This window comes from Apodemus sylvaticus, chromosome 13 (assembly GCF_947179515.1).
Source record: "Apodemus sylvaticus chromosome 13, mApoSyl1.1, whole genome shotgun sequence".
NCBI classification, from domain to species: Eukaryota; Metazoa; Chordata; class Mammalia; order Rodentia; family Muridae; genus Apodemus; species Apodemus sylvaticus.
Genome location: NC_067484.1, coordinates 54,494,693 through 54,509,897, shown reverse-complemented (window position 1 = coordinate 54,509,897; position 15,205 = coordinate 54,494,693). Strand labels below are relative to the sequence as shown.

General features: G+C 38.4%; 1 protein-coding gene across 1 annotated transcript; it reads left to right on the top strand.

The window, feature by feature from the left end:
* The first annotated feature begins 8,083 nt into the window (after positions 1 to 8,083).
* Scgb3a2 (secretoglobin family 3A member 2) lies at positions 8,084 to 10,120 on the top strand. The gene is made up of 3 exons (XM_052156098.1): positions 8,084 to 8,138; positions 9,551 to 9,750; positions 10,097 to 10,120. The coding sequence occupies exons 1-3, from the start codon at positions 8,084 to 8,086 to the stop codon at positions 10,118 to 10,120; spliced, it is 279 nt and encodes a 92-aa protein (XP_052012058.1).
* Positions 10,121 to 15,205: the final 5,085 nt, after the last annotated feature.

Here is a 15,205-nt window from a genome sequence, read left to right as displayed (position 1 = left end):
AAATAAATGGAGAGAAACTTGAAGTAATCTTATTCAAATAAGGGACCAGACAAAGCTGTTCAGTCTCTCCCTATCTGTTCAATATAGTACTCAAAGTTCTAGCCAGAGAAACTAGACAATAAAAGGAAGTCAAAGGGATAGAAATTGCAAAGGAAGAAGTCAAGATATCACTATTTGCAGATGATAAGATAGTATATTTAATTTACCCCCAAAATTCTACCAGAGAACTCCTCCAGCTGATAAACAACTTCAGTAAAATGGCTGGATATTAACTCAAATCAGTAGCCTTCCTCAACTCAAAGGATAAATAGGATGAGAAAGAAATTAGACAAACAACACCTTTCACAGTAGTCACAAGTAATATAAAATATCTTGGTGTGACTCTAACCAAGCAAGTGAAAGATAGCAACTTCTTAATACACTTTCCTTTCTCCTCACTGTTGTACATTTCCACTGTCACCTCCCTCCCTGAGTCCTGGGAGCCTCTCACATCCCAAGTCTCTGGTACTTTCTATTGGTTCCCCCATCAGTCCACCCCTCCCAGCAGCAACATGTTTCCATTCATTCTCCTGGCCCTCTGGGCTTCTCTCCTGTCTTCCCTCATCCTTCCTGATCCTGCCACATTTATCTACTCACCCTTCCATCTTTTATCCAGGTCCCTCCCTCCTTCTGCCTCCTATGATTATTTTGTTCCCCCTTCAAAGTGGAATTGGTACATCCTCACTTGTATAGCTTCTTAGGCTCTATGGAGTGCATCATAGATATTCTTACTTCTTAGTTAATATCCACTTATCAGTGTGTACATATCATGTATGTCCTTTTGTGTTTGGGTTACCTCACTCAGGATGATATGTTCTAGTTCCATCCATTTATCTACAAAATTCATGGTGTCCTTGTTTTAATAGCTGAATAGTATTCTATTGTGTAAATGAGCCACATTTTCTGTATCCATTCTTTGGTAGAGGGACATCTGGGTTGATTCCAGTTTCTGGGTATTATGAATAAGGCTGCTATGAACATAGTGGAGACTGTGTCCTTGTGATATGGTGAAGGATACTTTGAGTATATAGCCAGGATTGGTAAAGCTGGCTTTTCATGTTAGAACTATTTCCAGATTTTTTAAGGGACTACTAGATTGATTTCCAGACTGATTATACCAGTTTTTAATACCAGCAATAGAGGAGCATTTTCTTTTCTCTGCATCCTTGTGAGTGTGTGCTGTGGCTTGAGTTTTTCCTCTTAGGTATTTTGATTGGTGTAAGGCAGACTATCAGGGTCATTTTGATTTACATTTCCCCAATGAGTAAGGACTTTGAACATTTCTTTAAGTGCTTCTCATCCATTCAAGATTCCTTTGTTGAGAATTCTCTATTTAGCTCTGTACCCCATTTTTTTGGGAGATGGAACCTGAAGAGATCACCTCCAGTAGTTAAACAGGGCCCCCAAAGAAAGGGATGGGAACACCAACCCACCTTCAAAATTTTTGACCCAGAATTATTCCTGTCTAAAAGAAATGTAGGAAACAAATTGGAGAAGAGACTGAAAGAAAAGCCAACCAGTGGCTCATCTTGGGATCCATCCCACCAGTGGGCATGAAACCCTGACACTATTACTAATGCTATGTTGTGCTTGCAGACAGGAGCCTAGCATAGCTGTCCTCTGAGAGATTCTACCAGCAGCTGACTGAGGCAGATGCAGATACTTACATCCAAACATTGGACTAAGATTGGGGACCCCTATGGAGGAATTATGGAAAGGAGTGAAGGATCTGAAGGGAGTGGCAACTCCATAGGAAGACTAACAGTGCCAACTAACCTGGACCGCTGGTTACTAAATCACCAACCAACTGGCTATTCCAAGGCCCCTGGCACATATATAATAGAGGACTGCCTTGTTTGGCCTCACTGGGAGAGGATGTGCTTAATCTGGTAAGAAGTGATGCCCCAGGAAATGGGGGTGCTCTGTGTGTGTGTGTATGTGTGTGTGTGTGTGTGCATGAGAGAGAGAGAGAGAGAGAGAGAGAGAGACAGAGACAGAGACAGAGACAGAGACAGAGACAGAGAGGGGTGTGTGTGTGCACCGTTTCAGAGGTGAAAGGGAGAGGGGATGGGATGGAAAAATCTGGGAGGGGGGACATGCAAGGAGCAACAGTTGGGATATAAATAAATAAAAAAATAATTAAAAAATTTGTCTTGCTTTATAGACAAACTGTAGTGCATTCTCTACCTTGGCCACAAGAGAGCATATGTATACCATAATTTGAAAGGGTTTCTTGATCAATATCAATTTCACAAATCCTCATGATTTTTTTTTATGACTTGCACTTCTACCTTTTCCTCCACCCCACTCTAAAACAAAGCAAAACAATAAAGATAAGATCTCATGTAGCCCAGGCTAGCCTAAAACTCAGTCTGTAGTTGTGAACCCTTGATCTTCTTGCCTTGATCTCCTGTTGCTGAGACTATAGATATACATTTCCAAACCTGATTTTCTGTGGCACTTGGCACCTCTATTCTTCATAATTAAGAACCAAGAATAAGGTACTTAAGCAATGAAAGATCGCCCTCAATGTTTGTCAGGCCTCAAAGAAGCTGGAGAAGTATTTCACAAACACCATGCTTTCCAGGAGCCTCTGCAACTCCCCAGAACTGTGGCTTGCTCACTAAAACCACAGTGAGTGCAAACATTTAGGAAAAAGGAAATGACTTTTAGCCAAGACACGATTCCCAACCCTTTACTCTGGGAAAGTGCAGTCTGAACTCTGAGGGTCACTGAGTGTGGTCACATTCACTTTGATACCTATTGGGTGGGAATGCAGTTCCCATGTACAGCATGGCCCAAGGCCAGAGCATGACAGTGAAGGGAGAAGGTGTCACTGTTAGATTTTTCCAGGTTACTATTAAGAATGCAAAATGGCATTGTCCCATGCCCCAGAAAGGACCACACAAAAGAAGTTGGTGGCTACAGGGTAGGCTTGGCAACGCCCTGTTGCTATGGAGCTAATTGTAGCATCTGCTCACAGGTTTGTCATGACCAATGCTCTGGACACAAGCACTGCCTTTTGTATTTCTAAATGTCTTTCTTTCCCCATTCAAGACCTCCAGTCACGTCTTCCTAGATCAAATGTCAATCCCAATCCGTTAATCATGGTCTAGAATACAAGTGTCACACTTCCCAGCTAATCCTTCAGATACACAGTGCTTGTGTGATTGAGAGCATGTATGTGTAGCATGTGTTTGAGTTTTAAGCTTGGCACATGCTGTGAGATAGAAGGATAGTACAAAGAACAGAAAATCATGAGACCTCAACCCAGCCAAAGACTAACTGTTCTCAGTCTAACAAATTACCTCAGTTTGCTTTCTTATATAAGGCATTGAAAATCCTGTTTTGTCTTCTGTCTTCTTATCCAAATCTTTAAAGTCCAGAACCAGTTGAAGCTACAGAGCCTTGACTGAAAGCATCCAGTCAGCTGTGACACATGGCCTCTTTTTTTCTGTTCTTTCCCCAATTTTGTTTTGGTTTTCTCTCCTTTAATCAGTTATTCTCTCTGCTTTTGCCTTCCAGATTACATCCCATTGGGATTTTTCTGTAAAGCATGAAAGCCCAGTGATCGAGGGTAGCATGGCATTATCCCCTTAAGTTTGATTAAAGCAACATGGCTGCCTTCATACTGGCTATACTGAGAAGCTATGGCAGCTCAGTGTGTGTGGATGATACTAAAGACCTGGAGGGCTCCTGAAGGCCGCTGGTCACTATTCAGTGTTGGAAGGTTAAAGAAACTGAATTTTTGTGTCTGAGAAAGATGGCAATGGTGGCAGCTGTAAGAGTGGATAAACTCAACAAGATGTCAATAATTTATAAACATTCCTGAGTCCCACCTGAGACAAGATGACAAAAGGAAATTAACCTTGGACCTCTTTATATCTTGTCTGCCCCTGGAGAGGGCACTATCTTACATTCAGGGAGAGGGAAATCTTCCCGCTTTAGTTGACACAGTCATAACAATCCTCTCAGTGTATGCTGAGGCTTATCTCTCACTTATTCCTGATCCAGTGAAACTGACAAGGAACACTAACAGTCACAGTGTGTTTAACTGATGCTTAGTGGAAATACACCTTAATTACTTAAGCATAGCAAACGTCAGACCAAAATAGAAAGGCCTTACATCTTGGCTATTCGTTTTAATTCTTATAATTTATTCTTTGTCATGGTTTAATTATATAGTGTAGAGTTTCATAAAGATGGTTTCCTTCATGTATGTAGCATATTTTCACTATAGTCTCTTCCTCACCCACCACTTCTCTCTACCTACCCCACTGTGGCTTTGGTTCACTTTTTCTTAATAGCTAAATCTGAACATTTAAACGTACAGTTCTTGACCTTTTATATTCCATCTTTTACAAACTATGTCACCAACTCCGCTATTGAATGGGGTTTTGGCTTTCTGGTATTTAAGTTTGTTTGATTGTTTGTTTTAGTTCTTTTTTTATTCCGGATATTACTTTTCTGTCAGAATAGCTAGCCATACTTTTCTCTCATTCTCTGGGCTGCCTAACTTGGTTTATGTATGCTTCCCGTACTGTGAAGAAGGTTTATTCACAGAATAAGCTCAGTTACCATACGTCCTGAAGGATTAGAGTCATTTTAAGTACGTTCTGAGCTGAATATGAGGACAATCTGACTGCAATGTCACTCACCCCGTCGATCACCAGGGTTGATTTGGCTTATTTAACTGCCTAGTCAGGTGTTCTCTTTTTCCCTGACCACAAGCATCCTTTCTGAAACTGAATGTTCCATTGAGAGGACTTCCCAGAATAGAGGAGGACCAGTTTTAGGTTTCGGATATGCAAGTAGCATATCTTTAAAGAACTCTCAAGAAAATCCTCATTAACCTATGTCTAACAAGTTTTCCTTTAACAATTTTATACTTTCAGGTATAGCATGAAAGTTTTTCATCCATTTTGAGTTTAGGCTTGAGTAACAAGGAGATAGAGTTTTAGATTCATGCTACATGTGAATGTCAAGTTTTCTCAGCACAATTTGTTGAAGAGCGTATCTTTTATTGAATATATGTTTCTTTGTAAAAAAAATCATGTGGGTTATAATTCTGTATACCTATTATGTTCCATTGATATAAGTTCCAGTTTTGTACCAGTGTCATATGGTCTTTGTTACTATGGCCCTGTAGTGTAATGTCTTATCAGATATTATGTTACTTGTCTTTTTTGTTTAAGATTGCTTTGGTCATTCTGGAGTCTTTATAATTACATACAAATTGGTTTTCCCCCTTTGAGAGTAATGCCATTGAAATTTTAATGGTATTTAATCAGTAGATCATTTTTAGCAACACAGCTATTTCACTCTATTAATTCACTTAATTCATGGGCCTTGGAAGTCAAGTATTTTCTAAGTGTCTTCTATAGGTAGTCTAGTGTTTTTTGTTTATCTTTTGTTTGTTTTGGTTTGGTTTTAATCATTTTCCTTGGAAATGTTATTCGGTTCCTTATTCTTATGTATTTATGATTGTTTGAAGCCATTGTGAATGTAATTGATTTTGTGATTTATTTATCAGCAGATTTGTTATTAACTTATAGAACAGTTACTCGTCTTTATATATTTAATTTGTATTTTACTACTTTATTGAAAGTGTTTATTGTTAGAACCTTTTAGTAGAAACTTTATAGGTCTCATATGTACATTTGCAATCAAGAGTAGCTAGCCTTCTTCCTTTCCTATTTGTGTAGTTTCTATTTCTCTTATTTTATTGATCAAACTAAGATGTCTAAGACCATGTTGAATAAGAGTAGAGTGAGTGGGAACCCATATCACCTCATTGATTTTAATAGAAACACAAGGAGTTTGTCCTCCATCAGTGGAATGTTGGATACAGTTTTATAGGCTTCATATTTTTACTGTTCTGGGACATTTTTCTTCTTTTCCTAGTTTTTTCAGAGCTTTTAACAAGAAAGAATGCTGAAATTTGTCAAAAGCTTATCTGTATATGTTGAGATAATAATAAAAATTCTACCTTTAAGTGATTTTAACAAGAAGCTCAATATTTCCAGTTCTCTGTATTTTTTTAAAGATAAGTTGATAGCCATGAAGACCTATCAACTGAGGTTTTTGTTTGTTTGTTTGTTTTTGTTTTTGTTTTTGTTTTTTTGCTTTGTTTTGTGTTTTTGGTTTTCTCGAGACTGGATTTCTCTGTGTAGTCCTGGCTGTCCTGGAGCTCACTCTGTAGATCAGGCTGGCCTAGAACACAGAAATCTGCTTGCCTCTGCCTCCCAAGTGCTGGTATTAAAGGCATGCACCACCACCACCAGGCCTGAGGGTTTATTATAAAAATAAAATGATCATATATGGACCTGGCACCGAGACTCTTAATAACTATAAATTTTGCTCGGCTCTGTATTAGGATCCAAAATGAGGAAATAGCTACTTTGAGATACTCACAACTAAACCTTAATATGAGCATCAACAATGTGAAGAAAGGCATTAAGGGTGTCGAACGAACACGCAGGAAAGGGATTGAGATGACTCAAAGAATAAATTAAAAAAATAAAAGACATTTCTATCTTATAATTATTCTGACCAGCAAATAAGGAGATGACTATCAGTGTAAATAAAGTTTGCTATCTGTGACATGGCAAAGGGCCTAGGAATTCATAGGAGCAGTAAGAACGTGAAGGGGGGAAGATAGAGAGAGAGAAAGAGAGAGAGAGAGAGAGAGAGAGAGAGAGAGAGAGAGAGAGAGATTTTTAAAAATCAAACAGCCCATGACAGCCCTTATAAAGATAGCAGAGGTTTACTGTACCAACAGAAATGATGATACGAGGATTATGGGAGGTGGATTCCAGGGGTTAACGTAGCCATATCATGTACTAATATATCTGTTAAAATGTCTCAGAAACATAAACAGTATACAGCAAACAGCATTGACTTTGCACAGCAGTTATCCATAGTCTTTTCATTTAGTTGATCATGTAGCTGAAATTAATGACAGTGCAACAGTCAAAAGGGTATAGAAATTAGTAACAGATTACCCATGTATTAATCTTAATATGGCATACATATTCCTTTGCATAATTTATCAAATATTTAAAGCAATACCATACCTCCAGATGGAGGCAAGATAGAACTCAAATATTAAGGGACTAATAGCATACTTTGTCTTCTTAGCATTTTTTTGGTGTTGGAAATTGTAAAATATGATCAATGGGTTGTGAGCTCATTTCAGAAACCACATGGAGTCTGTTCCCTATTTCTCCCATTGAAGGTTTTCTTATCCCCTTCCTTGAATTCAATGCTCAGCCAATGCCCCCAGTGAACTCCCGTAAATGTTGGTTACAAATCTGGTCATTCTGGTGTCTCATGGCTGAGCTCTGGGTTCCAGTAGGGCAGCCTTGGAAATAGATTGGTTCTCAGAATGTTGATTGATAGAGATGATGATAATGATGACACAGACACAGACATAGAGGATAATAGATAAACACATGCTCAGTTTTCCCTGGGTTACTAAAGGACATTAGGAAAGGTAATGGAGATCTGGTGACCTTGTCTTAGTCAATATATGAATATTGACCAGTGGGTAAATTCAAGAGAAATGTGGCAGTGCAAGTCAACTAAATTTTAGAAGTTCAACAAGTAATGCAATTCTCCAAAGTTTAAATAAACAGAAAACGAACTATAGGAAAACATTTCTCTCAATCCCAACAGAAAGCCTTCACAACTGCTTTAGAGTTCTTCCAAGAGGAAATTCTTTGCAATCTGTCATCATTTCTGTGCTAGGGCTTGGGAAAGAACTCCTTGAGACTCCTTCTGTGAACGGCTTTGTTTCTCACGAGAATGTGATGAAAAGTGGAAAACCCTCCAGAATGTTTACTTAGGAAGCCTGCCCTTGATGCTCTTTTTTGCTGGGGTAAGTCAACAAGCAGTGGTTGAAATTTACGTCTTTAGTGCATATATTAATACCTTTGCGGAAAAGCAGCCATCGGGTGACATCGAGCAGAACTATTGACACCCTGATTTTCTTGGGCTTTCTGACTACACTCCAAAGAACAGGAAAATATCACAGGCACCAGCTATGAAGCTGGTACCCATCTTTCTGCTGTTGACCATTGGTATTTGTGGTTATTCTGGTAAGTCACTATCTGGAGCATAGATCGCTCTCTCCTTTTCTGTTTCTATTGTGAGACAACTAATTCTGGCATACCAGGAATAGAGTATTGTAAAAGGAGTATCAGATTCACAGAAAATTATAACCGCTGGAAAATAGTGGAGCTCCTCCATCAATAAAGCTGTAACCCAATATAAGTACTCCTCCCATTGCACAGTAAATTAGTCTCCTGAAGTAGGTACATTTATCAACTCTAAAGACTGTTATATGTGAGCTTATAGTGGGGCAGAGGATGAGCCTCCTATAGAAATTGTTGTACTGAACTCCCCAGTGAGGTGTACAGGCAGGGTTCAGTGGCTGTACTGGGGAGTGAAGTGCTTAATTTTCAAGTATGGCACAGAACCTGGCTCCTTAAAAGGCTGAGACAGTCCTTTGAGAGGGAGTCTCTGTAACTATCAGGATGAGATGTTTGGGTTCTTCAGAACAATTCTTGATAGGAGCCATGCCTCTCCAAGGGCAAAGGATTTGGAAAATGTTATCCAGAAAGATATAGAACTTGCAGAAATATTTAATGTGAAGATTATTATGAAGATTAACCATGGAAATTTAAGTGCTACCTGCACTCAGAATCTTGACCGAAGATGGTTGCTTTTACCAGATTCTCCTTGTTGAGAAATTTGCCAGATTTGAATATTTCATTGCCCCTTAGTGTGCAAGGAAAAATTTTCTAGGCATAGATGGCAGCAGAAAGGAGCACAAATCAGAATAACTAGTAGTCTATGAAGAAAAAGTTTGAAGGGAAAATAGGTGACAAAAAATGGAGACAGGGCAAGGCACTGACTTCAGTTTCATACTTTGAATCAGGAAACAATTTTTTAGACAAATAATGAACCTCAAAAAAATCTTAGCTACTAGGATAAAAATTTATTTGGTGAAAACTCATATGTACATATATATTTAAATATCTGCACAGGATTTCCTAAGACTACATTACACATTTTTCTATTCTGCTTATCTTCTATACAAAGTAATTTCTCTCTAGAAAAATTTTTAAATTGTATTTTAATTGTAATAATTAATAATTAATTGCTGTAATTATTAACTTGTCAACTGTACATATTGATAGGCTTTACTGTATGTATGCATACATTCATACACCCTGGACTAACCATGAGAAGCTTCCATTCTTTCTACAGCTCTCTTTTATAAGTTTCTTATTCAGCCTCTATACATCTCTTCTGATTTATTCCTGTCCCTCTTCCCCCCTGACCCTTCCTATCCCTAGTGACCATGTTCCAAAACCATCAATGTGCATGGGAAATCCAGAGGAGTGCAAATATATTGGAGATGTTGATGGTCAGAGAGGGAGGGGGTGGCATCTTAGATGGAGATGGGTGTACCATGTTTCACTCTTTGCTTCCTTTTGTCTTGCAGCCACTGCCTTTCTCATCAACAAAGTCCCTCTTCCTCTTAATCAATTGCCTTTACCTTTGGACAACATTATTCCCTCATTTGATCCCTTGAAGATGCTTCTGAAAACACTGGGCATTTCTGTAGAACATTTGGTGGAAGGGCTGAAGAAGTGTGTGGATGAACTGGGGCCAGAGGCTTCAGAGGCTGTCAAGAAGCTTCTGGTAATTATGTTTTTTTATTTCTATGGGAGAAGTGTTTGCTACCTGAATGACCTCCCTTCATTTATAGGTGTATCAGTTCTTCTTCATTGGTTATACTCATGATATGTGCATATACCGGGGACTCCAAACAGCAGAACATCTGAATTTTAGAAAGAATGTTTGAACAGTCTAAGCTGTGACTTTATCTAATTGCACAGCTTTGGGATCTTTGGTAAGACATGCTGAGTCTTTCCTTCAACATCAGCACAATGTTGTCAAGTAGGAGATTAAAAGGGAATGTTTTTGAAGCATACTAACTACAGGTAGGAAGGCTTATCATATTTATCTTTGTGTTTCTATTTTCCAGGAGGCTCTCTCATATCTGGTGTAAAATCTGCATAAAGAGATTTAAGGTGGGAGTATAAAGAGAAGGATGTGCTCACTCTGGCTGGCTGGGTCTCATTTTGCCTTGTGTGGACTGAAGGCCTTAGAGTTTAGAGAGTCTAGAAAAGTATGAATAAAGCAATGAAAAGATCCGTGGCTCAACCTGTGTTCATTCTAGATTATAACCAGTTTTCTTCTTGTGTCATACTCTCTAGAGACTATTATTGGACACATAGTCTAGCATACAAAGTTGGATATACTCACTCCTTTCTTTTTGTGTAAGACAGTTTTGTCCATTACCTACTATGATTTATTTATTCATGTTTCCAGATGTGTCATCTTATTCTCCCATTAAAATATCACATTAAAAATGAAAAAAGCAAGTAACCTTCAACAAGACAAAAGCCATGCTAATATCATTGTAACCCCAAAGATAGAAATTTCTATTAAGTCTGTAACATTAAGGTAGGTTTAATGTGTCTTTAATACATAATTCTCAAGCAAAGCAAGTATAACTTACTTTTTCTTCTGCCAAATCTAGCATCTGCAACAATATTGGTCAGGTAGGAATTCTAGTGAAGTGATAGGGACACTAATCCACCCACAAAGGTTTTGCCCCCAAATTTATCCTGTCTATAAGAAATGCAGGCATGGATGGAGCAGAGACTGAGGAAATGCCCAACCAATAACCGCCCCAACTTGGGATCCATCTTATGTTCAAGCACCAATCCATGACACCATTAATGATACTCTGTTATGATTGTAGACAGGTGTCTAGCATGGCTGTCCTCTGAGAGGTCCCACCAACCAACTGACTCAGACAGATCCATATACCCACAGTCAAACACTGATTGGAACTTGCACCTCTGGAACTCTCAGAAACTGTACCAACAACCAAAGAATGTACATGGGCTGCTCTGAAATTCCTGCCTGGCCATAGGAGGCAGCTTCCCCAGGCTCCATATCCCCAGTGCTGTGAGTCACAGCTAAGGACCCCCATTGATTCCTGGGTGTCTCCACATCTTAGGTCTCCATCTCTTCCTGGAAATGCCCCATAACTCCCTCCATCCCTGTGTGCTGCATGTTTCCATTCATTCTCATAGCCACCCAACACCAGACCTGGAATTTCCTTGCACTCCCCTCCTGATCACCTCTCCCAACCAGCTCCCTGCCTCCATCTGCCTTCCACTACCATTCCATTCTCCCTTCTGAATGAAGCTCAAGAATTCTTCCTTGTACCCTCCTTCCTGGCCAGCCTACTTGGCTGTGTGGAGTATAGCATGAGCACCCTGTACTTTAAGACTAATATTTACTTTAAACTGAATACACACCATGTGTACATGTTCTTTTGGGACTGGGCTACCTCACTCAGGATGATAGTCTCAAGACCCATCCATTTGCCTGGAAAAATTCATGATGTCTTTGTTTTTCATAGCTAAATAGTATTCTATTGTATAGATGTAACACATTTTCTTTACCCATTCTTCAGTTGAGAGACAACTAGGTTGTTTCCAGTGTCAGGTGATTATGAATAAAGCTGCTATAGATATTGCTGAGCAAATGTTCCTATGGTGTAGTGTGGTGTATTTTGGGTATATGCCCAGGAGTGCTATGGTTGGGTCTTGAGGTAGAGCTATTCCCAGTTTTCTGAGAAACTGCCAATCTGATTTCCAAAGTGGCTTTATGAGTTTGCACTCCCACCAGCAATGGAGGAGTGTTCCATCTTGTTCCACATCCTTGCCAGCATGTGCTATCACTTGAAATTTTTATCTTAGCCATCTAAGTTTGTGTGAAGTGCAATCTCGGGGCTATTTTGATTACATTTCCCTCATAACTAAGTATGCTGAGCATTCCTTTAAGTGCTTCTTGGTCATTTGAAATTCCTCTGTTGAGAATTTTCTGTTTAGCTCTGTGCTCCATTTTTTAATTGGGTTTTTTGTGATGTTGATATTTAACTTCATGAGTTCTTTATAAAATTTTGATATTAGCCCTCTGTTAGTTGTAGGGCTGGTGAAAATTCTCTCTCAATCTGTAGGTTGCCATTTTATCTTATTGACAGTGTCCTTTGCCTTACAGAAACTTTGCAGTTTCATGAGGTCCCATTTATTAATTGTTGATCTTAGAGCCTGAAACACTGGTATTCTGTCAGGAACTTGTCTCCTTTACCAATGAGTTCAAGGTTATTTCCCACTTTCTCTTCTATGAGATTTATTATATTACGTTTTATGTTGAGGTTCTTGACCCTCTTCAACTTGAGTTTTGTGCAGGTTGGTACATATGTCCTATTTTCATTCTCCTACATGTAAACTTCCAGTGAGACCAGCATTATTTGCTTAAGATACTTTCTTTTTTCCATTGTATAATTTTGGCTTCTTTATCAAAAATCAAGTGTTTATAGGTGTGTGGATTTATTTCTGGGCCTTTGATTCAATTCCATTGATCAAAGTAACTGTTTCTGTACCAATACCATGCAGGTTTTTTAATCACTATTGCCTTGCAGTACAGCTTGAAATAAGGAATGGTGATTTCCCCAGTAACTTTATTACTGAGAATTGTTTTGCTTATTCTGGGTTTATTATTTTCTATCTGAAGTTGAGTATTTCAGTTTCAAGGTCTATAAAAAATTGTGTTGGCATTTTGATGTGGTTGTACTGAATCTGTAGATTGCTTTTGGTAAGATGGCCATTTTCACTACGTTAATCCTACCTATCCATTAGCATGGGAGACCTTTTCATCTTCTGAGCTTTTCTTCAATTTCTTTCTCAGGAACTTGAAGTTCTTCATACACAGATTTTTCACTTGCTTGCTTAGAGTTAAACCAATATATCTTATATTACTTATAGGTATTGTAAGAGGCATTGTTTCCCTAATTTCTTTGTCAGCAAATTTATCATTTATATAAAGGATGACTACAGATTTCTTTGAATTAAGTTTGTATCATGCCACTTTGTTGAAATTGTTTATCACCTATAGAAGCTCTCTGGTAGAAATTTTAGAGTTGCTTATGTATACTATCATATCTGCAAATGGCAATACTTCTTTTTCAATTTCAATACTGTTGATCTCCTTTAGTTGTCTTATTGCTCTGGCTAACTCTTCAAGTACTATATTGAATAGATAGAGTGTGGTCAGCCTTGTCTTGTCCCTGAATTTAGTGTTATTGCTTTAAGTTTCTTTCCATTTAGCCTGATGGTGTCTATTAGCTTGTTATATATTGCCTCTATTATGCTTAGGTATATGCCTTGTGTCCCTTAACTCTCTAAATACATGTTAGCGTGAAGGGATGTTGGATATTCTCAAAGTCTTTTTTAGCATCTAATGAGATGATGGTGTGTTTTTTTTTTCTTTCAGTTTGTTTATGTGGTGGATTACATTGATGGATTTTTGTATAGTGAGCCATCCCTGCATCCCTCGGATGAATCCTACTTGGTCATGGTGGATGATGTATTTGATGTGTTCCTGCATTCGGTTTGCAGGTATTTTATGGAGTATTTTTCCATCAATAAGTGAAATTGGCCTGAAATTCTTTCTTTGTTGGGCCTTTGTATGGTATAGGTATCAGGGTGACTGTGGCGTCAAAGAATGAGTTTGGCAGTGTTCTTCTGTTATCATTTTGTGAAATGGTTTTAGGAGTATTGGTATTAGCTCTTTTTTTAGTCTGATAGAATTCTGCACTAAAACCATCAATCCTTGGGATCCTTTTCGTTAGGAAACTTTTAATGACTGTTTCTATTTCTTTAGGAGTTATAGGACTCTTTAAATAGTTTACCTGATCTTGATTTAACTTTCCTAAGTGGTACCTGTCTAAAATATTGTTCATTTCCTTGAGATTCTTCAATTTTGTGAAATACAGTCTCTTGAAGTAAGACCTAATTATTCTTTGAATTTCTTCAGTGTCTGTTGATATGTCTCCCTTTTTATTCTGAATTTATTTTTATATTCTCTCTCTCTCTCTCTCTCTCTCTCTCTCTCTCTCTCTCTCTCTCTCTCTCTCTGTCTGTCTGTCTTCCTTAGTTTGGCTGAGGGTTAGTATAACTTGTTCATTTTCTCAAAGGACCATCTCTTGGTTTCATTGATTCTTTGTATTGTTTTCTTTGTTTCTAACCGATTGATTTCAGACTTAATGTTGATTTATGTGCTTTCCTTTGCTTTCCTTCTAGGGATTTCAGGTGTACTTTCTAAATTGCTGCCATGAGAACATTCTAATTTTTTATGGAAGGTCTTAGTGCAATGCTTTTTTTTTCAGGCATTATTTTAAAGCCTGTTTACTACACAAATATAGACACTCCCTAATTTAACATACTTATGTCAAAGTTCATTCTTTGCAGTGCCCATAACCATGAGGGTAACTCAATCAAGTGTCAAATTTTCTACTGAGTAGCTAAAAATGATAATTATTGTTCATTTGTTGCTTTATGTATGTATTTTGTTCAGTAAATAGTCATTAGATATTGATTGCAGTATTTTTACTTGATATCAAACATATGACAACAAGTGAAAGCAACATGCCCCACTCATCTAGAGATCTTACAGAAGCCAGATTAGGCAAATAATGCTCTAAAAAGCAGGCAATGGAATGAATATCCTTGTAATGAAGAGAACTTGGCTTCTTCAAAGAAATGAGATATATCTGTTTCCTAAAGTTGTTTGAGCAGATTCAGGGAACACAAATTGAGACTGTACAAGTAGGAGACTAGAAGCCAAGTGTTGGGTATCATAATCATGGCCACTTCTTCCTCTAACAACCCAGGAAAGCTTTGAAAAGCTTTGTGTCTGGTGTCCTCCATCTTCCTGACTGGCATCACCACTCATAGTGAGACATTAGTCAGCCTCCTACTACTCTTTCTTGATACTTCCCTTGCTCTGAGAGATACTTAATGACTCATGGCCATGTCTGTGTAGAGCCAGCACCTAGTTTCTTGTATTTTCCCACATCACTTCTCTGCACTGACACTAGCTTGCCCTGGTCTGTCTACCTCTTACAAGTGCTCCTGAGCCAGCCTTTCAATTTTATCAGGTGCCTACATCAATTGAGTGGAGTTTTAAAATGTAAGCCAGGGTTTGCAACAATTTTTGTCCCAGCAAGACACAA

Coding starts and splice junctions, on each gene's coding strand:
- Scgb3a2 (XM_052156098.1), top strand. CDS start 8,084: ATGAAGCTGGTACCCATCTTTCTGCTGTTGACCATTGGTATTTGTGGT. Junction 8,139..9,550: donor TGGTATTTGTGGTTATTCTG/GTAAGTCACTAT, acceptor TTTGTCTTGCAG/CCACTGCCTTTCTCATCAAC. Junction 9,751..10,096: donor AGGCTGTCAAGAAGCTTCTG/GTAATTATGTTT, acceptor TCTATTTTCCAG/GAGGCTCTCTCATATCTGGT.